General features: G+C 47.9%; 1 protein-coding gene across 2 annotated transcripts; it reads right to left on the bottom strand.

The window, feature by feature from the left end:
* Positions 1-25549, bottom strand: EXOC3L4 (exocyst complex component 3 like 4). 2 transcript variants are annotated; one of them, XM_074821602.1, is made up of 12 exons: positions 25275-25549; positions 23324-23723; positions 19032-19683; positions 15905-16022; positions 14717-14842; positions 13377-13477; positions 11276-11371; positions 8973-9087; positions 6802-6924; positions 5945-6097; positions 4837-4958; positions 1-2732 (listed from the first exon to the last, which is right to left on the bottom strand). In XM_074821602.1, exons 2-12 carry the CDS (start codon positions 23676-23678, stop codon positions 2570-2572), a joined length of 2124 nt encoding a protein of 707 aa, XP_074677703.1. In that variant the 5' UTR covers positions 23679-23723; positions 25275-25549; the 3' UTR covers positions 1-2569. The 2 variants fall into 2 exon arrangements, with proteins under 2 accessions (XP_074677703.1, XP_074677704.1); XM_074821603.1 differs by having other exon boundaries at positions 6002-6097.
* Between the last annotated feature and the right edge of the window lie 201 nt (positions 25550-25750).

The following is a 25750-nucleotide window of genomic DNA, read 5'->3' as shown; positions in this document are numbered from 1 at the left end:
GAGGTTTCTCTTCTCTTTTATTGGAATGTGAAATATGGTCCTAATGAACACCGGGTGTTTCACAGAAGATGGCTGGATGGTAGCAGCTCATTTTGGAGAGCACAGCACTTCCTCTCTCCTTGCTGAGGTGTCTCCAGGATCTGCTCTTGCAGCCCAGACCAAGCATCCTCCTGCCCAAGGGGGACCCCTGCTCCCCACATGTCCTGAAGCTCCCTCTCCACTTGCATGGCTATTGGGGCAGGACAGGGACTGAACCATAGTCTTGCCCTAACGGGGTTAACCTTAAACTGGTTTGCTCAAGAGCAAGCAGCAGGAGAGAAGCAGCTTCCAGAGGAAGCAGGCTGTGCTTTTGCCACTGGCTCACAGGCTGTCAGGCTGCAGGATCCAAAAGTCCCAAGAGAGGCTGTGACAAAAGACAGGTCACCATGCCCAGCTTTCCTCTGTGACTTCAGGGTAGCAGCTTGCTTTTATTAGAAAACGGAAGCCGAGTGCCTTATTTAATCCCAGGTCCAGGCAGCTGGAGCCTGAGGAAAGGCAGCTACTTTGTGGAGAGACTGCCAGTAAAATAATAAGATTGAAAACTGAGTGTACGTTCAATGCACTTGGGAAAATTTCTGTGCTGCAGATTCCTTGCGTGAGGTGCTTGGATCAGAGATGCATACAGGGCAGCGGGAAATTTCTGATGCACAAAAACTCATGCTGAAGCTTTAGTGCCTCAAATCCTGCACTCCTCCAAAAATCCAGTTTTACATGTCTCAGACTGAGGATGCAAAAGTTGAAAGCCCCTTTTTATCTCCCCCACTTAGTACTTTTGACATTAAATGTAAATCTCTCAGTGCTGACGCCCCTCCCCTCCGCTGGGGTGGGGGATGTAGCTCACACACCCATGGAGGGTATAATCCAGGGCTCCCTGCTTGCACCATGTCCCTGGGACAGGGAAGGGGAGCTCCAAAGTGTTGCTGACCTCTGCACACCTAACAGGAGATGCAGATGATATTTTACTTCTCCTTCTCCATACAGAGAATCACTGAGCCGAGGATTTGCAGGACTTGTCATGAACTGTATTGGAGAATGATGCAGGGCAGAAAATTCCTCCCAGGATTTCCTGCCTCAGGCTCTTAATTTATACCTGATATTTCAAAGCCATCTTTAGAAAAACACGTCATCTTGACTGAGGAGGTAGCAAGTCTACCTTTGAAAACCTTTTGTATGATGATTGTGAATTAAAGATGAACTCTGTATTTCTTATCCATCAGAACAGCTCCTTGGTCTGTCACCAGCACCTGCTGCTCACTTGGACTGAAATTTTTACTGGTGCAAACTGAAGCAAAGGAAATGAGTCTCACTACTGATGCTCTAAGCTCTGCAGCAGACAAATTAGTGTTCAAGGCTAGGCCGTGTCCACATTTATCACATTAATTTATAGGTCGTAAACATGTCTCTGCACAGAGTCTTGGATTAATTTCTGCAGAGGGCAACCTAAAGGATAAATCTGATTAAATAGAATCAGATTTGTATGGCTGTAGGCTGCTAGATGTCTCTTTTAGTCTCCCCTGCAGATGCTGGATGTAATGCTTTGGATCCCTCACGGAGTTAAACCAGTGGTGTTCCATGCCCATTAATGGGGTGATGCTGTTTTACACCAGATGAGGATCTGATCTGCAGCACTATGCCTGTCCGCCTCACATTAGGTTTCATACTGCAGTCAGATTGTACCAGATTTGTTAAAATACATTTGAACATACAAGAAAATGGACTAAGGGCATTGTGGTCCTTCTCCCCAGGGCAAGGAGGACTTGGAGCCTCCCTTCACATGGCCCACACAGAGAGGCTGTGGTGGCATGAACAGGTGTTCAGTCCAACAGGAGTTTTTCAAGGCAGCCCACAAGTGAGGAAAATCTGCTGAAACACCAGAACGGTCACAGGGTGCATCCTGGAGTGCAGAGTGGTCCATGTGCTGTGTGTCCCAGCTGTGGGGTTTGGTTACCCTCCAAGGTTTTCCTCCTCAGGCAGGTAGTGGTTTGTGGCATCAGGTCACAACGTCACCGGCCTTGTGTCATGCCAGCTTGGCCAGCTGGTTCACCGGGGAGGAGATAAGACTTGGGTGCTACCACATCCCTGCCCAAGCTCTGCCCCTTGGTTGCTCAGGGACACTAATTATGAAGGAGGCTCTTGCTCTGCTGCTGTGTAATTATACAACACACAGTCCAAGCCTTAAAATAGCTCAAAGTGAACTCCTTTTGGTTTTCTCCTGTTCTCTGAAAAGAGGCTCAATCTTGGACCAAACAACAGAGCAGCCTCCTAGCAGTAAAATCTATATTGAAGACAGGGTGGATGTGGTGCCTGGGCTGGAGTTCCTGCCCAGGAGCTCTTGCAGGAGGCTAGTGTCTTGGCTCATCTGTTGTCTTTGGTTTCTGAACTTGGAGTAGCAAGTTCAGAAAACTACTCCTTTTCCCAAGGCAGTGAAAGAGTTGTGTTTGCAGAGGAGCGAGGTGGGGTAGCAGATTTTAGATCACGCCATAGAGGCAGCATAGGAGGAGGAAGGATGCTGGCTGCTGTTTTGGTTGTTTTAGAAGCAGTTGATGATCACTGGGACATCAATTTCAGCGAAGAGTGTGCTGCCCTCCCCACCGTCAGGGCTCTCCAGCACACGGTAGACTTGCCGAAAAATTGCCGCTCTCCTGGTGTGCCCCAGCCCCCGGAGTGCAAGGACCGCCAGGATGTGCTCCTTCCTGCAGAAACCAAACAAGACCTTGCTCAGTCCTGGTGAGCAAAACAGCCCAGAGGCAAGCAACCAACAACCATGCCGGAGATAGAGTGAGGCCATGGCAAAGCGCCAGGGAATGTCCCCTCACTGCGCTGGAGGATCAACCAGGACGGGGGTCTGCAGTCTCCAGAGGTACCGAGCCAGCGAGCATCAGCTCCTACCACCCTGCACTGGTGGGACACCTTCCTGCTGATGGTGCTTCGGGGAATTTCCTCCTCCTTCTCCACACACATGTGATGTCTTTTCCAAGTTTTCCTGAGAGGCTGCAGACCTTTTATTTAATGATTATTTTGAGCTGAGTAATGGAAGTGCTAATATTTAGGAAGCTGACAGGCACTAATTAGATTAGAGCTAGGAAAGCCAACTTGGAAACATACCCGGTTCCAGTAATCTTGATATATACAAATTCAGCAACGTCTCCGAGAGCTCAGGGGAAGAATTAACAGAGACCTGAACAGGAAGTAATGCAGGTCCAGCAGGTTCCGCCTAGTTTTCCAAACTTAATTGTGAAAAATAATATTACTCAATAATGGAAAGCCAGGAAATAGATCAACCAAGAAGATGAGCCTTAAAATCTGGCTTGGGTCTAAGGCTAATGATGAAAAAGTACAACAAATTACAGCCTTCTAAATGGCTTTTCTGCCTGGAAAATTGTTTTCAAATAGCTAAGCCTGACTAGCCATTAGTTACCTTCCCAGAACAGGCACTGCCTCCTTCGTCAGCTTAGTCAGGCCACAGGGGTTAAGGCTTTTTTTTGTAGGATAGGTATGTTCACCTAGGAAATCACTCAGGAACAATTATTCTTTTTCAAGTCCATGTTTGAATTTCCCCACACAGATAAGCCCAGAGCATATCTGACCCACTCAAGTTAAATATACTTATGAAAAATTTTGAGCCTCAGTTTTGGGGAGAGGAAAATATTTAATGTCATTTTTTTTCTGAATATTTGAGGGTCCACTTCAGTGTTCTGAGCAATTTGTTCAATTTATGGTTTGTTTTGATTGTATAAATGTTATCCAGCAGGAACTGTGTAACCCAGTGCAAAAACCTTTGGTCTTTTTCTGAAATGACTCTGATGAAATGGAATTTTTTTGCAAGCTGTACGACTGATAGTCCTTCTCAACAGCTGGTAGAAGAGCTGTAGAAGAGGAGGTAACTTCTGATATGCAGCTGGTTAGCCATGCACAGAGCTAGTCACTTTGTTTGTTTACTTTTTCACTAGCCATAAATTTTGCAGATGCTGTTTTGGAACAGCAAATGGGAAGTATAAAAGAAAGAATTGTAATTTAATCCAAAATGTAGTGGAATGTCTGCTGCACTTTGAAGTCTGAGCCTGGAAACAGAACATAAACTATTTGCTCCAAAGCTAGAGCCTGAAAATTGGCAAGCTGGCTAATACTAGTGATGCACTGAACAGCAACCTGGAGCTTTACAGTGAAACAAGGTTAGTTTTGAGCAATACAATGGTGTCCAGTGATAGGACACATGGGAATGGTTCAAAGCTGTGCCAGGGGAGGTTTAGGCTTGACATTAGGAAGCATTTCTTTACTGAGAGGGTGGTGAAACATTGGAACAGGCTTCCTCGAGAGGCGGTCGATGCCCCAAGCCTGTCAGTGTTTAAGAGGCATTTGGACAAAGCCCTTAATAGTGTCCTTTAACTTGTTCAGCCCCAAAGTGGTCAGGCAGTTGGGCTAGATGATTATTGTAGTTCCCTTCCAATTGGAATATTCTATTCTATTCTATTCTATTCTATTCTATTCTATTCTATTCTATTCTATTCTATTCTATTCTATTCTATTCTATTCTATTCTATTCTATTCTGAAAAGGCTTTTAAGGTAACATGTGCATTATAAGATCCAGCAGTCAGGGGGAAAAAGAGAAAGGATACAGTCATAAAAAAAGCAAAATAAGGTGGGATTCCCCCTGTTGCTGGCACCTTGACCTCTAACATGTAGCTACCAGCAGAGAAGAGAAACTGAAGAGCTTGGCCAATGCAAGAGGCGAGCTGATGCTGTTTGGGACGGAGCCCAGCAGTTCTGGCATCTGCCATGTTTCATGTTTCATGTACCTGATATCTGGATAATCCTGACACAGCAATTTAACGTATTCCTTGATCTTGTCTGTTTTCTTCTCCCCAATGATATTGGCAATATGGTGTATGGCGGGAAGGAGCCAGTCGGAGTCAGAGCCCTGTGAACGAGGAGGCATACGGGGATGTCAGGGGGGAGCGCAGCACCTGCAAAATGCCTTTTTACCTGCAGCACAGAGCACAGCAGCGGGTTGCTTTTACTGGTGTAAGACAGTCAGTACTGCTGCAGACAGGACAGGCTGCCCTGGGGCGGGCAGCGTGCTGCCGTGGGTCAGCAGGGTGCTGGCCAAGGCGGCACTGGGTGGCAATGGCCAGGCACCCCCGGGAGCTCTGCTGGGGCCTGATTCTGCACTCCCTGATGCTCATGAGCACCCTGGTGGGCCAGACCCTGAGCAGGCATTGTGCCTGTGGTCAGGCAGCAGAGGATGACAGAGACTTCACCTCCTGGTGCCTAATAGTTTTGTGTGTCTTGTCTCTGAGAGGGATCTGCCTCAATGGGATTTAGTGCCCTGGACACTTGACTTTTTGCAAAATCCAATGAATTCAGCTTTGGCTTCCCTGAAAATCCCAGACTGATGTTGCCTAGTCACAAAACATGTAAACAGCCACAGTTTTCTCCCCGTCACCTTCCTGTATGCAGACTGTGTGCCTAGATGGACCTTCTTGATGGACTCCTCTCCATGAGCTGTACCCAGGGCAGGAATCCTTCGGAGACAAGGTGCATCCCATGGCCCAAGGGAACAGGCCCAGGAGGAAGTTGCCACAGGATGAGTGTGATCCTGCAGCACATGAACCACGCTATGCAACGCGCCCATGGGCCTGGGAGTCTGTTAGAACACCAGGCGCTGCAATCAGAGAGCTGCCAGCTGAGCAGGCAGAAGCCACTACTGCAGAATAGCTGCTGGGCTGGAAGTCCGCATCAGAAACCTGCAGTAACCACCTTGCTTGCTCTCTTTTAAGCACTTTTACATTTCTTGAGGCTTGCCCTCCTTGAAAGCATGGCACCTGAGTCCGCAGGAAGCCAAGCAGGGATAGTGCACCTCTGGGAACAGGGCAGCCAGGGGATGCCAGGAAGGAACTCACATACCTGATCAATGAGCGTATTATTAAGAATTCTGGCTTCCTGGTTCATCTTTTCACTCACTTGCTGCCGTGTCTCCTTGTTCATTTTCTGTCTGGGTTTGATGACCTGCATGATGTATTCCCTCACCACATACTTATGAACATCACGTAGAAGCTCCTGGTTAAAAAAAGCAAACCTCATGGTTTTTCTGTGAATTCCATGCAAGGCCACAGCAGTGAGAGAGGGCAGGGGAAGCCCTTGGGTCTTTAGCAGCAGCCAAGGGCATAGAGGAGATACACAAAGGCAGCACACTGTCAACACATGCTCCCCAGGCCAGCCCTGCCAAAGGGAGCTGGCGCCTCGCAGCCCCTAGGTCTGGCACAGAGCGATGGCAGTGCCCAAGGGAATGCCATGGAAATACACCTCACCCTGAAATAGCCCATGATTTTGTGTTGGCAGTTTGGCTTCTTTGTAGCAAAGGGGGATATTTAGGATTGTTTTAGAAATAGGTTTTGATGGTGCTTGCAGATTTTAAATATAGAGCCGTTGTCACCTACCCATTTATTTCACAACTGCATAGATGTGAAAGGAGTATATAAGCCAGCGACTCATGGAATTGTATGTTCAGTGGTAATGTTCACCACAGCTTTTTGTTACTCTTTAAAGAAATCAGTTCCTGTATTTAAACTACAGGGAGGAAAGGTGTTGCTTATTCTCATGTGGAAGTACGGTAGTAGCTGAACTCTGCTGCATCAGCAGTCCCCACAGTTATAAATGCCCCCCACTGCTGGAGAGGAGTCTGCAGGTCAGACCACAGCCTGCAAATGACAGTGGGACCCCCCCCAGCATCACTGTGCCCAGGTGTGAGACCAGCTGCTTACCTGCCCCATGGGCTCCCTCAGGTGCTGCAGGTGCTCAGAGAACTGCGAGACTGCCAGCATCAGCGAGTCCGGCCTTTCTGTCGCCAAAATCCAGTCCTTGGTCAGGATTTTCTTAAGGAGTGGCTGAAAAAAGACCAACTCACTGATGGCACTGGTGATATTCAGACTACCTGATGCACTAGCCGAAGGCACCCAGCTGTATGCCTGCTTGGGGAGCTTGAACCGAAAAGCACAGAGCACCAACAACGTGCCCACTCTATGTGAAGACACACCAGGAGTTAGGCACCAGCTACACGGAGCAGGCTGGGCTTCTCTCTCCGCCCTAGGGAATTAAGGCCCACATCTCCCCTTTCTGGGTAGGTGCTCCAGTACAGACAGGAGAAGCATCACTCCCTGAGCAGGAGATGTTTTGGCATTAAAGGCTTACTTGGGACACCTCATTTCCTTGCTCTGTGCTGCCTTCTAATCCACCAGATATATTTCTTTAGGCAAATAAATTTGTATCCCTACTGTATGGATGAAGAAACAGATGTGAATGTTAATCAGAAGAAACTCAGGCATGGCTAGAACAGGCTGTGGTGTGCAACCATGTATGCTAGTGTTACATGGGTTTCCACCAGCTACGGACATGACAAGTCACTTGGTAGTGAATCTGCTGGAAATTAGCCCAGTAATCCATCAGTCCTCCAGCCTCCTCCACAACGAAATCAAACTCCTCTTGCTCACAGCACTTGCAGGGGGCTGTCTGTACTCCCTGCAGACCTATGTGTCTGCACAAAGTCTCACTGGGATTTTCCTTCTGTGCATTGCTTTGATGTGGTGGTGGGAGAATAGCAGCTGGGAGCATCCCCAACTTGGTGCCTCATGGTCAGTGATGATGTGGGAGTGATGGCACTGTTTCCCATCTGCCCTGGGTACAAGGTGCTCTGACCAAGTGTCCCCAGTGGGCTGTTTCCCTTGTCAGGTCCCTAGAGCTAATGTGCCTCTACATAGAAGCACAGCAATATCTGCTGAAGGCTTCTTCTGGTGGCACCTGGAAGAGACTCCCCTAAGGGCCAAATTCAAAATATTCCTTCTCTGGCACATCCCACTTGTACTCTTCTCTTGGCTCTCAGGATCTCTGTCTTCAGACTCCTGGCAATCTCCTTCCCAATTATTCCCCCACTTATGCCCTCCTGCTGTGCTCCCAGCCTGCTGAAAAGCTGTTTAGAAATGCTCAGCTTTGGCTGCTTTCAGTTCTCATGACATTTCTCCAGCTCTCTTGCTCAATGCCTTGGCTTGACTCCTTCCTTGCCTGCCCCTTAGGCTCCAAGACAAGCTCTGCAGTCACTGGAAAGTCCCCTTGGCCAGGCAGGCTTGGCTTAGGTTGAAGCAGTTGTGTGACTGTCTTGGTTTCTGAAAGTCGGTGATTTAGAAAGTGAATTAGGATGAGTGAAAAGGAATGGGACCGAAGGCTTAATTCCACCCATCTCTGGCGTTATATCAGCTAGGGCTAGGGGACCCCCAGCTGGCTGAGAGCAGAAAGTCCCTTCTACAGCACCTGGGAAGCACAAACTGCATTGCAGCATGTTGCCTTTTAGGCCCCTTAACACAAGTTAAGCTGATATCAGAACGTTATCAGCTGATACCAGAGCTTTAGCATCCTCATGCTAAAAGAATCAGTCTTTCTTCACCATGGAAACAGCCTGGAAAAATCACCTCTACCACAATGAATTCTGTCCTGTCTGAAGAGGTTGATAACAGACTGTGACAGCAGATCTACAATTAGGTAAATCAAAGTTCTGAAAAATCCAAATATTTTGATAGAAGGAAAAATGTCCCATTGGTGGTGCCCAGCGGACTTCCCCAGTGCTTCACTATAAATAATGTCTCCCCCTACTGCATTGCCTGAGATGCTGGAAGCCACTAAATACCCTTTTCTTTTGGTTGAAATTATACTAAACAGCTTGACAAATGTATCATTGCTCATAGTGAAAAACTCCCACGATGCTGCGTTGAGGAGGATTTCTACGAATGTTAGGCATGATGCATTTTGGAGGAACCATAATGTCATGTGCTGCAAAATGAGGTCTAGTTGGCAAGACAAGGGAAGGGTAATGGCCCTCAGCTGCTGCAGTGGTCCTGCATACACCCCTTATATTTAGGAAATAATGTGGCCAAGATCCTCTTACCTGTGCTTTTTTTCTTAATTTATTAAAAAAAATATTCGTGAAGTTTCGTGTCAGAGCTGCCAAAATCTTCTGCAGTTCCGCAGTGTTGACTTTAAACACTGTTTCTAACCCTGGCCTAGAGAGAGAGAGAGACACCACCAATGTGTTAACGTTAAAATGTAAACTATTGCACTGCCCTAAGCATTTAATCCAGATTGGCATTTTGGGCATTATTTTAAAATAAATTTGTGTATCTATCTAGTACTTCCTCTTGGAAACACTCAATGGGTCAAAGTAATGACTCTTTTTGCACAATCTTATACACTGAAAATTAATCACAGCTGAGTAACTGTGCTTTAAAAATCACGTATTTCCTGATCAGGTGGGATGGTTCAACCATGCGGATCAGTTGCGTAGGCTGCTTACATTTTCACTTGAGCAACGCTTCTGCTAAATGATCTCCAGGTACCTGAGAGAGCACTGAGAGGCTTACGGGATAAGAGAGAAGTAAATAATAAAGCCAGAGAAGGAAAAGCTGCTGACCCTATGTCCCCCAGCACCTGGTGACTCACTCCAAGCAGCATCTATCAGCCGTGTCTGGGATGGTGAACTACGGAGGTGGAAACCTATGGAATTTCCTAGGGACAGTATGTGCTTCTGCAAGGTTTCACACTAATGAGGAAGAAAACACAACTTCTGAGAGGTTAATGAAATCCGCAGCAATGTGTGTGGGCTTTGGGGGCATTGTGAGCTCCTGGCTTTCTTCTCACTTTCTGTCCCTGCCCCACTGTAACATGCCCTGGGGGGAATTGAGGCAGCACCACCAAAATGCTAGTGGTCCCTGAGCTTCCCTGGATGTGCCACATCCACTGCTGTGCCCACAGAGCACAGCGGGTTCCTGCCACTGTCCGGTAGTCAGTTTATATGTCTGAGGCTGCCCAGGCAGGACTACAAAACACCTAACAGCATTCCTCTTGCCCCAGGCTGAGGGCTCAGGTCCGTAACTCCTGCTGAACACCTGAAGTCTGTGTCCAGCATCCACAAAATCATGCTGTTAGGTCACCTACCTCTGCCCAGCAACTTGGCACCCCAGGCTGACAAATATTGAACTCAGCTCAGGAATAAACCCAGCAGAGCCAATCCACCACCCAAAAGCCTGCCAGCTCCCTCCCTGGGGCTGTCTTCTCCCTTCAACACCTCTCCAGTTTCCAGCAGAGAAGGGGAGAACAACTTTCTGCAGGGGCAGGAGGAGGCAGAAAAAGGCAGCTAGCTCCTCGGCGAGGTTAGCATTGCTGGAGAGACCGTGCCATCTAGAGACTTCCCGACGGTAGTGCTCACTGCGGCTGGAGCCGTCGGCTCCTGTGAGACAACACAACGCGAAATCCTCTGCATCCCCGAAATAATATTTGGCATATAACATCCCCACCGCAGGCGGTGCCAGGCAGTGATGCAGCAGCATGGGCTGGAGAGAACAACTCAAGTTTTTTGGTGGCCAGACCCCAGGCATTAGCCTCGTGTCGGGTAGCTGGGTTGGCGTCCAAAGCACCACATCTGCATGGCAGGACGACCCCAGATGCTGAAGAGCCCCTGAGCCTCGGTGGGCCGTGTCCCTGCGTGGCTACAGGCTGTCCCCTGGGGCAGGTGCTGTATGAACAGCCCCAGTTCCCCGCAGCACTGGCACTGGAGGGTGCAGCGGCTGCAGGGTGGGAGGTGCAAGGTCATCATGTGCCATAGCACTGGACTGATGGACCAGACCCTGGCACACACACTGACTGGCACTGTCCTACTTACGGGGAGAGTGCCCCTCTCCTGGAAGCACTCTTTAATAGTCAGAGCTGGTGGGCATACCTATTCATCAGAGGCCTTTTCAACACATGGCTTTAAATAACTAATTCATAACACATGCAAAGCCCTAGAAGTTCCTGCTGCCAGCAGCGATGGAAGGGGTTTATGTGCAGGTTGAGTGCTTTCACAGAATTTCTTCCAGCCCAGTGCCAAAAGCAGCTCCCAGACCGTGTTGATGGGTTTATACTGATAACCTCCAGAACAAAAAATGAAAAAACTCCTCCTCTGGGGCTGAAAAAGATGGGCTGAAAAAGAGTTTAAAGCTTTCACTCAAGCACCAGATCCATCCCCACTTCTGTCTCTTCCCCCTTGTGACTTTTATTTGCATCTCTTGGGGAACATACCCCAGTGAGGTAAGGGCTGGATGCTGAGCACCCAGCGGAGCCCCCCAGGGAGAACTTGGCCTTTCCTTTCCAGACGTTGCTACCCTTCTGGACCCCAGCAACGTGGCATCTTGGCTCGGAGGGGAGTGGACTTACACCAGGTCGTGGAAGCTGTTGATGTAGGCAGCAAAATAGGGCGCAAAGATGGGGCTGTCCTGGGCAGTGCTCCATGCCATGAACTCCTCCTCGAACCTGTGGGAGAAGACATGCAGTTGACACTAATGGTGGGGGGACCAAGGATGGCTCATCTTCTACATACACAGTGATGTCAGGAGACACTGGTGGCTGGCCCAACCTGTCCCCTCTGTATGCTGACATGTTTTTTCCAGCTGTCGTAACACGCGTGTGCATTGGAGGGGAATAGATGGCAGATAATTATGGGTTTAGGTTGCTCTCGCCTGAGTGGGTATGCAGCACTTCTGGAGAGATGCCAGGGATCTTGGCATGCCAAATCTCTGACTTTTTCTCATGCTGAGGGATTACCTGTGGCCGTGGTACTCAGACTCATCAGTCTGGTCCTTCATTTCTCTGGCTTTTGGGCAATATAATATGTGCTCTCTTAAGCCCGCAAGGAAAGGATTTACCTCAGGGCTGATTTTACAACAGAAGGTGAATAGGAACGGGGCAGCACACCTACATATCCCCCTGTAACCTCACCGTGGTGGTTAGGTAGCTGTTTTCTGTGTAGCACAGCTTTTATGGTTTTGAAAGCTGTTTTACAGCCAGGTCCGCGCTGCTAGCAGGAGGCTGTGTGCTCAGGCGGGTTTTGCCTGGTGGTCCCATTCTTTACCAGGATAAAAGAATCTGCTCAGGCTGGCCTCAGCTGCTTGCGTCTCAGGTTTGTTTAAGAAAATGCTTAAGTTTCAGTGACCCTTTCATCTGGGAGTCATTGCTGCCCCAGCTTGCATTTTATACCAATTTTGTTTAAAAAAAAAGAAAAAAAAAAGAAAAAAAGGAAAAAAATTAAAAAGAGAATACAAAAAAAATTAAAAAAGAACAAAGAAAAAAGTGAAAAAATAAAAAAGGGGAAAAGAAGGGAGGAAAAAAAGGAAAAAACAGAAAAAAAAAAAGAAGGAACAGAACATCAGTATTGCATTTCTCCTCAAAAACCTAGATAGACTTCAAAGCCAAATAGCTGGATTGAACTACCCTGCTCACTCAGGGTATGGGAGACAAGTGTAGATCTCTGGGCTATTAGAGATGAGGGTTTAGAAGGGAAAGCATTGCCTTGAGCGCACTTTGGACACCTGCCATGCCTCGGGTTCATGATCTGAGAAAGCAACACTGGGGCTTCCCACCCTCGCTCCTGCAAAACGTCTATTAGCAAACTCTCCACTCAGTACCTGCCGGAGGTGGGAAACTTCAAAGGTTAATGAGAAATTATTTTTAGTCTTGCTTGGAGTTGATTCATGCCAAACAGCCTTTCTCCTCTGCAGATCGCTGCTCCGGCAAGTGGCTGCAAACCCCCTGAAACACAGCCCCGCTGGAGGGGTCAGACAGCGTGTTGCTGTGCTGGGACCCTCTGTGAGCCAAAAACCTTCGCTGGAGCCTCCCCAAAGCATGTCACAGGGGCTAAGATCTGAGGCCATAAGTTGGGGACTACCAAGCAGAAAAACATTATTTCAGTAAAGGTGTAGGGTCCTGTGTCTTTTGAACACTGGGTAATTTTTTAAAAAAGACTCATAAGGCAGCCCAGCTATATGTTTTGCCCATGTGTAACAGAGAGGGTCCCATCAGCCAGTTCTATGCCCATAGCCATGGGATGTAGGAGAAAACCCTCTCAGCAGGACTCACCCTGGTACACCTAGATGATGTTTTGGGCAAGCAGGCTCTGGGTCTGGGGGGCTTCGTAACTCCTGTTTGCATGTGGCTGCAGCTGCAAGTGACCAGCATCCAATGCCACAGAGGTCCCGGATGGATGGGACTGCAGTGGTCCCATCCCTTTCCATCTAGCTGCTCCTTCTTGGAGCTATGACCTCAGATTTTGGGACTTGCAAGAGTCCCATCTGGGTCTGTTTATGACTCCCAAGTTGTTTTGCAGCTTGCTCATTATTGGGCACACTGATCTCTAATTCTCCGAGGCTCAGGCCCATGCCTGCTTGGTGCCAGCTTCTGGCCCAGTGCATGGACCTTTTCCCTGCTTTTTTACCAATATGGGACTCATTTGAAGGAATGTGATGCCCGGAGCAGCAATGACCTTGGTATGAATTCGTGCAGCTCTGCCAGACACAGCTCAAGCATTTTTGTTTCCAGGCTTCTGCTGATCTCTCCAGATATCTTCATGTGCTCCCCGATGATCTAGAAAAGGACATGAAAAAACTCCAGTGAATGAGACAAGCAGGGGCAAAACATCCTTCACAAGAATCTCATGCAGTTTTAGTTAATAAAAATTTCTTGCCCAGCAAAGGGGGAAACATCCGACTTGTTGCCAGGCAGTTTTCATTATTCTCTGGCAGTTTTTAAAATAATAATCCAGAATGGGCCAACAGGCACAAACTGATTTGTGACACAATCATTCATCCCTGTGGCCCCATGTCCTTCTGCTGTCTGAGTGTGAGTTAGATGCGGTGTTGACTGGAGGCCTGAGCTGTCCTGGTATCATCCTCCTATTTTGGGGGGATTTGCAGGAGGGATCAATCCCCAACCCAGTGCCCAAGGGGAGCTGAGCTGTCCCTGTGTCCCCATGCTGAGGGTGGCTATAAGCACCATCCCTGGGGTCCCCCACAAGCCCCCTCTTCAGGAGTGATACTGGGGCTGCACAGGCATCACCCCAAAATCTTGGTTGCACTGGGGCTGCCCCCTAATCCTATTCCCACAACCCCAGCTGCCTTTCCAGAGTGAGGCAGTCTGCAGTCCCGCTCTGGCTCTTTCCGAGGCATCCTACCCATCTGCTAATCCATTCAGACCTGCCTTCCCGGTGATGACACAATGTGTAATATTCCTCTATGGAAAAAGAGTCACAGCAGCAGGCAAAACTCTCTGATTTTCTTTCTTTCTCTCTCCCTCTCTTTTTTTTTGATATTATTTAATTGAAATGACTCAACCCTTTGAGTGAGAAGAATGAATCCAAACCCCTCCTGGATTTATTACCCTGTAGTCCCTAAAGCTAGTAGGAGCTTTTGTTTTTTGTACTGTTTAAATTGGAGTGGCTGTCACTGCCTACGGCCTTTCCACGGCTGCCACGGCCCCGGGATAAAGTTGCTCTTTCAGCCAAGGGGTTTTTCTAACAAACGTTTTCTTTCTGCCTTTTTTTCCCATTCTCTTTCTTCTTTCTAATCAAAGAGATTTAAGCACTTTAAAATCAGTTGCCTATTATGTTGCTGACACAATTGACAGCAGGTTTAATTTGCAGCTAGAAGGCAAGCGGGAGAGCTAAATGTTGTAATAAATGGCATTTTCTGCTCTAATGTATTCTACCAGTGCGTGACTAACATAAATTATTGCAGGAGGTGGTACCTCCACCCCAGAAAGTAATGATCCAGTTTCCCTGGAGCCACAGAGCCCCCCCAACCCACTTTGCCCCAGCTAATTAAATACCGTTTGAATATCAAAGGAAAGCGAGGAGTGGTAGAGGTTTTCCTTCACTTCTGGATGAACTTCCTTCTCCCACTTCTCCGTGACCTCCAGTCTCAGGATGTTTCCAAAATAGCTTTTGATTTTCCCCTAAATGTTAAACGTAGGAAGGAGACATGCAGCTCAGGATAACGAAGCAAGCACTAGTAAAGCTACTTGCCGTGTTTTTGCTCCATCAGCACGTGTGAAAGGCTCACGTGTGCAGTGTGGAAAGGTAAGCAGAGGCAAAGGTTTTGCTCTACACCCCGTCGGTCTACACAGGATCTCACGAAAAATCAGGAGCTGTGCTGTGTGGGGGCAATGTACTCCCAAATCAAGGCAGAATAATTCTCCTGGCAGGGAAATATTGTGTCAGCTGTTTGACTGCTTGATTGCAAAGTCCTCTAGCCTGTGTAATGCACAAGGTCAGGATTAAAGATCAAACTGGTCCTTTCTGGCAGTACAGCCACTCAAATAAGTGGCAGCACTGTTCAGCCCTGGCTAATAAATCAATCTTGTTGCTGGTGAAACACAACGATCCTTCACCAGAATGATGGAGCTATACCAATTTTATTCAGCTGGGTACCTTGAGCTCACCTTCAGCAGTGTCCTGTTTCAGAAATTGTTTGCTAGAAAACATCTGAGCCCAGCAAAGAGCCAGGAAAGCATGTAGTCTTACACAGGGTCCCAGCCAAGGACAGCAGAAAGACAACTGCAGACGGGGCTTCCTAGGAGGAACTGAACCATGGGGAGGTCCTCTGGTGGGGGCATGCCCAAAGTTGTCTGCCTATAGCAAACCTCAGATGTGCTGAGGGAGATCACATGCTGTGAAAGTAGCAGCTAAAATGCCTTTACATCTAGCTTTGCAATGTGTTCAATCTGATGAAGCCTAGCTATGACTTTTCGGTAAGCTTCTGTCATACTGTAAGGCTGTGGTACAGTCCCTTTGCCTCTGTGATCATCCAGGCTCAGGCCCATGGCCTGCTTCAGTCCCTGAATTGGTGTTCAGGTCTTTTTTGCTTTTCATTAAAGGCCATTAAAGGCCATTCTGGCAGGACTCAGCACCTGGTGGGGTTAGAAACCATGATGCAGCCATCCAAGACCTCTGCCCAGGAGGCTGGGACTTCCATACCTTCCCTGGGGAGCACATGGGGACAAGGTCAAAACTCTCACCTTTGCAGAAACGATGTAGTTGTTTTTCAGTTTATCCCAGTCAGCTGGTGCTAACAACAGGGACAGATTTTCTGTCTTAACTTCTGGTTTGAGATCGGGGTGACCCAGAAAGAGTTCACTAGAAAGATTCAAAAGAACAAATTATGTTGCCTCAGAGTGTGAGTAAACTGATGGAATATTCATATGGCATGAGCTACATAATTATTAAGCCGTGAGAAATATACTTAAAGCTTAAATTGCGATGCTTGTTTTCAAGCTTTAACAAGAAAATCTTTCCTCGCTATTCAAAATCCTAATTATTCAAAATCAAAATGATCTAAGGTTCCAGCCCACCTTAGAAATCATGAGACTTCTGAGTTGTTTGGACATGAAAAGTACTATGAGAATTTACTTTTTTAAATAAACAACCTGAAGCTGATTCATTTGACTACGAGCTTGTGAAATGCCTTTCAGGGTAATTCCTGTAGCAGCGTGCTGCTTGGGAGTTAGCTGATCTCCCTGGCTCCTCTCCGGTGTCACATCATGGCTTATGTCAGCCTGTTATTTTTTGCTGTGCATTATCCCTCACAAGGGGAGGTGGCAGAGCAGGTCCTGCTCGACGCAGGGCAGCCTCGGGAAGGCACTGCCATGCTTGGCACATGGGCCGTGGCAGCACCGCGGGTCCTGCGCAGATGGAAGTGGTGGGTGGACGTGCAGCTACAGACTCTGACTCCAAAGTGCACTCAGCTGACACACGACTTCACCACTCGCTTTCCTCTGGATTGCAGTGTAATCAGGCCAGCTGATTAGTGGGGAGGCAGGGAAAGTGAAGGAGTGTTTGTGTTTCTCCCTCTGGGGTGAGAAACCTGTTATTAGCCTGTACAATTGAATGTGCTAGCCTTGCAATCTGCCATGGACCGTGGCAGCATTGCATCTTTCAGGGTAATGAAGGTGGAGAAGACAAAGAGGAAAATATTCCTGCACTTGATGAGTGTGAGACGTAAGTTGCAAGCAGTCACCTGGTTAGCAGGGAACACAGCTGCAATGTCCTACACACAGCCTGCTCATTTGCCCAACCACCAAAAAGGGTTCCCATTGCCAAACCAGTGCTGAGCCCACAGTTAGGTTTGGATCCAAGTGAGGACTGTACTGTACAAGGTCAGGCTGGTGCAGAGTACCTGCTCAGCAGAAAAAAAGCTCAGCCTGCTGATAGTGTCCTGGAGTCAATGTTCCTGAGTAATGGTTCAGATTTCCCAGAGAGGTACATCTGCACGTGTGGAGCATTGCACAGCCCAGCTGCTGCAGGAGCAACACATTTAAAAGGACACCAAAGGTTTAAATACGAATTCTCCACCATGACTGAAAGGACTGGCTCAAATGTATACTTAAGGAACTTATTCCGCTCTTTTTTTTTTTTTTTTTTTTTTCTGTTTGTTTGATTTATAGCATTGATAATGAGTTTGGGTCAGATAATTTCTTCTTTTTTGGGATGGGTCCCAAGAGAGGATGAGTTCTTTTAGAATGGGAAAATCAAATAGAAACAGCCCAACCCAGCAAGGGGATTGCAAGCAGTGCCCCAAACGGCTGCAAGCTCTCAATAAACTCTTTCACAGCAAGTTAGAGAAATAAGATGGGGGCACTTTTCTTTGGTGCAGAACCTGGCTGCTGAAGCTCATTTCTTCCCCCCTCTCCTGCAATGCTGGGGTGCAGTACAGTTCCCAGGGACTGGGGACATGCAGGAATTTCCCTCCAGATGAGATCGGCAGGGACACATGAGAGAGAAGGGCAATGGGTGGGAGTGTTATTCCCGTAACAGTCCTGCCATAATGCTGGTCAGCCAGTGCCATGATGCTGAGTTACACATGTGTCATCATGGTCAGCACACTGTAAATGGAGTTTTAGGAACAGCTAGGCAAGTTCCCAGGATAGACAGCTGTTCAAAATAAAGAGCATTGGCAGTGCAAATGCTCCTGAGCCAAAAGTTACCCCAGGACGGAGGTGCTTTGGGCAAGTGTCACTGCTGCTTCCCCTGCTCCACCCTGTCCATTTTTTCCCACTGTTTGACCCAGTGTGGATACTCCTGCCTTCACTCCCTTTTTTGTTGGTTTGTTTGAGAGAAGTCAATTGGTTTGTGTTTGTCCCATCCTTGGGCATCTGGTTCAGGCCATTCGTGAAGACCAGCTACTGGGCAGAGATGATTTTGTTTTGACATGGCTGTTCTTATGTGCTTATTAGCAGACCCATCTCCTGTGGATGTTGCCTCTCTCCTCCTTCCCACCCCACTGTGTATTTCTGCTGGATTTTAGTCTGGGAGCTCTTAGGGACTGGAATGATCAGCCCAGTGAACAACTGTCTAGCCCAGTGAACAACTGAGAACACGCCATGCCTGAACCTTCTACAGGTGCCTATCTTAGATGTCTCCTTTGGCTTTAAAAGGAGGCAGTGTCCAGCAGCACAGTTTTTACTGTTGTTGTGAAGAATTTCTGCCTTTACTCCCACACACACAGGGTGCCCTGAAGATGGTGTTTGATATGTCCATACAGTTCCTAGAATATTTTAGAAACCCCTGAATTACAGATTTTATTTTTCAGAGGTCCTAAAAACCATGGACCTTCTATTCAACTAGTGGACACATCTGAGCCAGAGCCTTTGTTTTAATGTGTCTAATTCCACATGGTGATATCTTGGCGCCTCCTCGAGATGACTGATCCCTGAGCATGATTGGTAACGCGCCTGTTTCCAAATGCATTGCAGTTTTAATTAAACAGGAAGAAGGCAGAGGTCCTCCAGAGGTCCTTCCCTGTGCCTGGAAAAGTTACCAAGCAGCTGCTGGACCTTGCAAAATATTTGCAGAAAGGGAGCAGGTTTATCAGAGCTGCCAGGAGGAGCTTCCTGGCATATGAGAACAGCAGGTAGGAGAGGGAGGGGAAAATGAGGCAATTTAGACATGTGAAAAGCAGCTAGTGTTTTATCCACAGACCTTTGTCCCCACCTATTAATAGATTAGCTATCTGGCTCTACTGTAGAAACAACTGTGTCTCTCCTGCTCGCTCAGGAAACTGAAAACAACTCGGTGCTTTTGAAGCACCCGGCGGCCCTGCCGCTCTCTGGAGGAGGCTGAAGCAGTGTGGCAAGCACAACATCTTACCTTCGGTAGGTGTTGGCCACCCAGTCGAGCAAGGTGTAGAGCTCGTTGAATTCCAGTGGTCTCTGGGAGAGTTCTTGCAAGTGTAAGGCAATGGCCTTGTGAAAAGCCTCTACATACATGTCACACACCCGGTACTCCTCTGGATAGCACTTTTTTACTGATAACTTGATTTTCAGTAAGTCTTCACTCAGGTGTTTCTGAAGGAAAGCTAAGTGGAGATCAAGCCAAGAACTTTTTTCTTCCTTTGATGCCATGGGTACCCCCAGGACTCTTTTTCTAGCGCTCTCATTGATAGCTTCCCTCCACTCCTCCCTCCACTTTCTGGGTGTGCCGAGCAAGTCTGACCCAGGACCAGCACTGTTGCCTGTGTTAGGATGAGCTGCTTCTTCACGGGCAATTAAAGTCACCAGGGAGGTCAGCATGGTATCCTCTACAGTGGGATGCTCCAGTGTTCCCACCACTATGGACTGGATCGCATTTGTGATGGAGTTATAAAGCAAATCTACGTCTTTGGACTTCCGTACAAACTCCTGGGGGTTGTCCTTGTATTTCTCAGCATCCCGTTCAGCGATAGTTTCATCTTCCAAATACTTGATACTTGCAAATGCTTCCAAAAGCTGCCTTTTCTGAATAAGTTCATTGATTTCCATTACTGCAGAAAGGAGTGGGGAAAGGGTTGGGACAAAGCAGGTGTTAGGCGATTGACAGGTTGGTAACAGGACAAGATGCCCCCCAGGGAGGATTGCAGGGCTGGTCTGAGTAGCCAGGTCCCAGCAGTGCCCCTGGGACTGACTGCCGCAGCCTCTCCAGCTCCTGTTTGACACAGGAGAGGAAAGCAGTGGAAATGCAATCACTACAAATTGAGCCACATCTCTAAACTACTGGTTTCAGAGGTAGGAAATATCAAAAAAACTGACTAGAGCCCTGCAGGAAAACCTCAGGCAATGGCTAACAAGGCTGCACAAAGGGACACTGTGGTCTCAGGCTGCATAAAACGACCTCTGGCTCTGCCGTTCTGTTAGTGTGGAGCTGAAGTGGGACTGACAGTGCGGACAGTTCAGGATATACCCTACCAGCAGGATTTTATTTAGCATGGGTGTGCTTGTTTCACAGCATACCAGTGTGCTCAGCACAGCTCTGTTGCTGGCTTGGCCATGGCAGTGCAGCTCACCTCCGGCACCTCTGGCTGAAAGGGCATTTCAGCATGTTGCCCAAGAAGGCAGGGAGAGTGCCCAGGGATCTGGCTGGAGAGATGGGAGGGAGCAAAGCAGGACGGGCCTTCTGAGCTCCCAGGTCAGGCATCTCACTAGATGGTCATGTCTGCCCCCAGCCCACCCACCAGCATGTCCTCCAGAGATACCAAGGCCCTGGGGGAGAGGGATACTGGCTTGGGAATGCTCCTGATACATTTTTGGGAACATTCCCTGTTCAGATGTCACCCTGGGCAAAGTCCGGGCACCCCTCCTGTCTCGATTTTGTGCAGTATTATGTTTTTCTAAGACACATCCCCATCTAATGTCACAGCTAAACTGGCTCCTGCATTTCTGAGGGCTGAGCAAAATGCTAATGCAAACTGCAGAGCTTGTTGCTGGTGATTTGCATTATGAGGACTCCTTGAGATGCAGGGACTAAAGTAGCAAGCCAGAGACTGGCCTATCTGTGGCTGGCCAGCCTTTTCAGCCTGTGTCTACCAAAGCAAATGACCTCTGAAAGATGCCTCTTACCTGTTCCTGAAATTAAGGAGATGTTCTGTGAATGCTTGTGGTCCTGAGCCTCCTCTCAATTAAAAAGAGGGACTTCTGGAGGACCAGAAGACACAGCCTCGCAGCTCTGCAGTTATTGCAATCTGCAATAACCCTTTGGTTGGGAAGCAAGGAGAGTCTCTGGGATGGTGGTCCTGGGGTCTCAGCAGGAGGAAATGGAAAAACACCAAAGTCTGCCAGGTATATGAAGTTGACCCACCTGGGGTGGTTCAAGGTTGGGTGAGCTGGCTGTTCACTGCCTGTATATTAACCTACAGTCAGCTGCCAAGCACTGCCTTTCACCAGTGACACTTGTTTTCCAAGCAGTGAGCACAGCTGTCCCTGGATGATTTGGGGAGGTGTATGTGTATTGGAGGGGGATCCAAACCTGTGGGTGCTTTCTTCTGGTGCTCAGGTCACACGTGGGTTTTCCCCACCTCCTTTGCCTTTGGCACCCACTACCAGTACTGTCTGGTGTTGGCTAAGGCTGGGGAAAAGCCACCAAATACTGTTACCCCCAAAGTGGCCAAGGTCTACTGACTTTTTAATTTCTTTTTCAAAGTCTTGCTGGTGCAAGACCTACTGCCTATTTACCAGTAATATAAGAAGTATTTGCCATGTGTTGAGGAGATCTAAGAGAACTGTTTGTTTTTGATAGGCTCTGGGAAGATCTCACCATCTCCAGCATCATAACAGATGCTCTGAACAGGAGATCCTACTGTGATACTGGGCATATGGCAGGAGAAGGGGAAAGGTATTATTTAGACATGTGTGGCCACTGATTCTGGGACCTACATGCACATATAAAATGATATGGAAAAGTTGGAGAGCACTCAAAGAAGGTATGAAAGACTGGTTCATAGCCCATAATTTATGCCCTTGGGCTTGTCCGCACACAGATTTTATAACACATGCATCAGATATCCTGTGCAGCATAAGAGTATCTTTATGAAGACAGAAATACACCAAATAACTCAGCTATTGATGCAGCATAGAATGCACAGAGCTTTGAGTGCCTATATGGAGCTACAGTTGCTTCTGCACTCAGAGGGGAGGGAGATTGTGCCAATTAACTTAGTCTCTTCTAGATAAATTAATATAAAACCTGTGTTTGCACAAATGCTTTCAGTGAGAGACTAAAGGAATACATTCTGTTCTGTTTATCAAAGTGAGAAAACACCATTTAATCATCATCTAGGATAATTATTCAGGGATGTGATATTGGGTGCTAAATGGATCTTTAATTTAGCAATACAAGAGCAGCCAGCTGGTAGTTGAAGGAAGACAATTGAAAGGCAATTAACTATTATGCAGCTTAATGGTGCACATGATGGAGTCTCCATCGTTTGCCACGATGGGACATGTTTCTGACAGAGCTGCTCTAGTCTAGGCCAATCGTGAGTTATTTGGCACAGGATGGGTCTTATTCATGCAATTCCTCACCTTGTTTATTGCAGGAGGTGAAAAGGGCTTATGGTAACATTTCTTCTTGCTTCTCATCTATGATCCTTTGAGAACAGACTAGGAAATTTTATGGGATGGGCTCAGATCCAGCCTACCAACCTCACAATGTATCAGTGCAAAGCAGTAAATAACTTCATGGCTCAGTAAAGCACATTACAGCAGTGAGACAATGTCAGCCCTTCTATCTGATCCCCATGACATCCTATGCAGTAGACCAAGAATTTCTTTCTGGAAATTTAGGCTGAGGAAAGGTCAAGCCATGTTGACCCACCTCAGTCTATCTCCTGGTGGATGCACTGCAGTACCTCTGCCTTGAGAAGGTGGAGGAGAATGGTGCTCAAACCAAGACCAAAATCATGGCAGTCTGCCCACACCTGGGAAAAAGTGAGAGCTATGCTGAAGGTTGTCATTATAATTTGACTAAGACCTGTCTAAATCATGCTGACAAAACGCATGAGAGTAACCAACCTGAGGAAAACAAACTGAACAAATACTTGCAGCACCGCTGTTGTGAGAAGAATAGATAGAAAGTCAGTGTAAGAGAGCAAAGTATCTGTGGAGGTCTCTTTGCAAGTCATTCTCTAAGATTAGGAAACAATGTGGAGGTGCCAAGCCAGATCACATCCAAACCATCTTTTTTCCCCATCAGGGTCTTGCAGCAACCTAGAGAGTCCATCAGTCTGAGAGCTGATAAGGAGAAATTGTCCAGGAGTGCAATGCAGGCAACAGTGTAGGAATAGCCCACGTTGCACTTCTAGATATTGTCAGACCAGCATTTCCCAAACTGTGCTCAGCAGATTGGTGACCGATGTATGATGGGTGATATGTCTGCTTTCAACAGGTTGAAAGGTAGGTTGTTGATATGGGTAAACTAATGCAGTGGAGGACACAGAGCAGCATGTTCAGTGACAGGTGACCTGCCCAGGGTTGGCCAGGTAACAGCCCAACAAGAGTTGTGTCTCTGCCTGGTAATGGGATGACTGTTTTTTTAGCACCTCTGTTGAGCCCAAGACTTGCAAAGTGTAAATTACTTGAAGGTTAGATATAACCTGCCAAGCGAATTACACTGGTGGTTTTGCTTCTTACCTGAAAGAGGTTTTCCTTGAATGGGCTCTGCTTCTATCTTCTCACCAATCTCCTCCACACCATTACAGATTGTGGTTTTGTTCTCCTCGTAGCTCTTGGAAAATCGCAAAGAAAGTCGTTTTGCTTTCCAAGTGCCAGTACCTTCCTCTCCTTTCTCTTTGTTCAGACCTTGTTTTGATTTCCGGATACTTAACATTGTTTTAATACCTCTTTCAAAGAACCCACTGTGCCTGCTATGCAAAGTTGGGCTGCTCAGTTCAGAAGCAACCTCCATCTTTTCCTTCTCTGCACTGTTCGTTGGAGAGGCTGGTTCTGAGGTCAGGCTCCTTGGGTCTAACTCTGTATTTCTCTTCATCTTGTCTTTCAACAAGGGGTCTTCCAAACACGTTGACGGTAATCACTGAAATGCATAAAACAGCAGAATTAGATGAGATGTTCATAACAGGGTATGACTGTGTCTCCAAAGTCAGTCCTGGACTGAAAATCTGGCCCATCCCTTTCCTGTGCCTAATAGAAGGACAGAGCAAGTTGTTCTAGCCTGTAGCTGCAAACAATCTTTCTACCCACAAATACTAGGTTCTGGCCTGATTTTAGCTCTGTAAAACTCTACTTAATTCCATAAATCAGGCAAGTGGCAGCTATTTCTCCAGAGCCAAGGAATCACTAACTTCAGAGATGCTGAAATCTGTGTAAACATACCATTTTGGTTGGTAAAAAGGTATGTTTTTACTTTTCATTCTTCTAGGTGGATTTCCAGGCACGTAGGAATGATAAACCTTCCTGAATCTGACGGAGGTGTTGTCACTTTCTCATGTGGATATGGCAACTTTGGGTTGTGCTGCTGCTTCTGCCCTGCTCAAGCCCTGACCTGCCACTGCTGGAAGGTGGCCCAGGGGTGAGCGGTCCCCGGTGGGTGGCCGATCTCAGCTCTAGCCACTTCCATCAAACCCACAGCAATCTCCACACTCTGAATTGTCATGGTTACAGAGCGGGAGGCTGTACAATGCAGTAAGGGTTCACATCACTCATCCTGCCTCAGAGCACTGCATCCTGGCATGCCGAGAACAGGTATCTCAAGAGCCAAGTATGCTCCTGTGTGAGCTGCAGGGGATGCTGCAGGAGATTTCAGATTTCAACAGAAGTGCTCCTGTCAGTGCTACTGGGCTGTAGTCACATCCCCTGCATTTGCTCAGCTCCTGCCCTTCTGCAGACAGACTAGCTCCCCTCTGCCCACCTTGAGAGCTGGCCCAGGTGCTTGGGAAGGGGGAAGAGAGAGAATTTTTGCCTTCCCTCCCTTGCAAAGAGCTCTCACCAGGTCGCCAGCTAACACAGGGATGTTGTACATTGCAGAGCTCTGAGGATAGGAATTGCCACGTTTCCACACAGCAGGCTCAAGGCAGCTCAGCGATCAGTTTAAATCATTAGAAACAGATACTGCTTGAGGTCACCCAGGAACTGCCTGTCTCAGGTCTGTCCAGCTCACAGGAGTTGGGACTGCAGTGAACAGACATGTTGGGACTCTGGAAATAGATCTCATCCTTCCTGGATCTGAGTTTGGCCAGAGTTTCACTTCCCTGTGCATGGTTATTTCACAGGGTATAAACTGCAGTGATTGCATCTTCCCATAGGTATGCTGAGCTGCTCACACAGTGGGGAGCAGACGCTGTGTTACACTCTCTCAGGAGAATATTTAATCATTCATTGCCTTGCTCAGGAGCTCACCCCATCACAGCCCATACAGAGGGTGGAAGGGAGTGGAGGGCATCCCATTTTCCAAGGATTTCAGTAGGAAGGGGGCTGAGTCTGCCCCTACCTCAAACCCTGCATGGGGGCTCTGTGGCCAGGGCGGAGCAGCAGCAATGATCAAAGGGGTGAGCTGAGCAGTGAAGGGACCCAGGGAAGGAGGACTGTAATGTGAGCCCATGAACAAGAGAAGAGAAGACATACGCACCCTGGTACTGATCAAACTGATCCTCTCTGCAGCAAGCTAGGATAATGCAGGCATGATCCACAGGAACTGAGGGCAGCTCCGTGTTGCAGCAAATCCCCGGGAGATGTGGCAGGCGGGCAGCTCTGCAGGGCAGAGGTCCGGGCGAGCTTGCCCACCTCAGCTGACTGGAGCACTGTCTCACATGCCCGTCCTGGCTGAGAGGCTCCCTCTGGGCATGGTGCCGCTCTCCATCCTCCTTTGCCCTCTGGAAAAGGACTGTTGGTGGAAAAAAAGGCCTGTCCCCACCTGTCCAAGACCTCCAGCACCTTCTCCCGTTTGCTCCTCAGGAGAGACTCCAGCAGTGTTTCACTTTCATTATGTCTGAGCATTTAAAAGAAGGAAAGAGGTGGGGGAGAAATGCTGAACGAGCTCCAAGCATTCAAGGTTAATTATTTACACTACAGATGGAGATGGAGGTGAGACCAGAGGCTCGTCAG

This window comes from Strix aluco, chromosome 4, assembly GCF_031877795.1.
Source record: "Strix aluco isolate bStrAlu1 chromosome 4, bStrAlu1.hap1, whole genome shotgun sequence".
NCBI classification, from domain to species: domain Eukaryota; kingdom Metazoa; phylum Chordata; class Aves; order Strigiformes; family Strigidae; genus Strix; species Strix aluco.
The sequence above is the reverse complement of the archived record's forward strand: the minus strand, read 5'-3'. Positions and strand labels throughout refer to the sequence as shown.

Bases quoted from the DNA above. Each gene is read 5' to 3' on its own strand.
- EXOC3L4 (XM_074821602.1), bottom strand. From the start codon at position 23,678: ATGAAGAGAAATACAGAGTTAGACCCAAGGAGCCTGACCTCAGAACCA. The intron at 11,372-13,376 runs GTCATTGCTGCT...CTTCTCCCACAG, and splicing joins CTGCACGAATTCATACCAAG to GTTCGAGGAGGAGTTCATGG. The intron at 9,088-11,275 runs GTAAGTCCACTC...CTCTCTCTCTAG, and splicing joins AACAGCTTCCACGACCTGGT to GCCAGGGTTAGAAACAGTGT.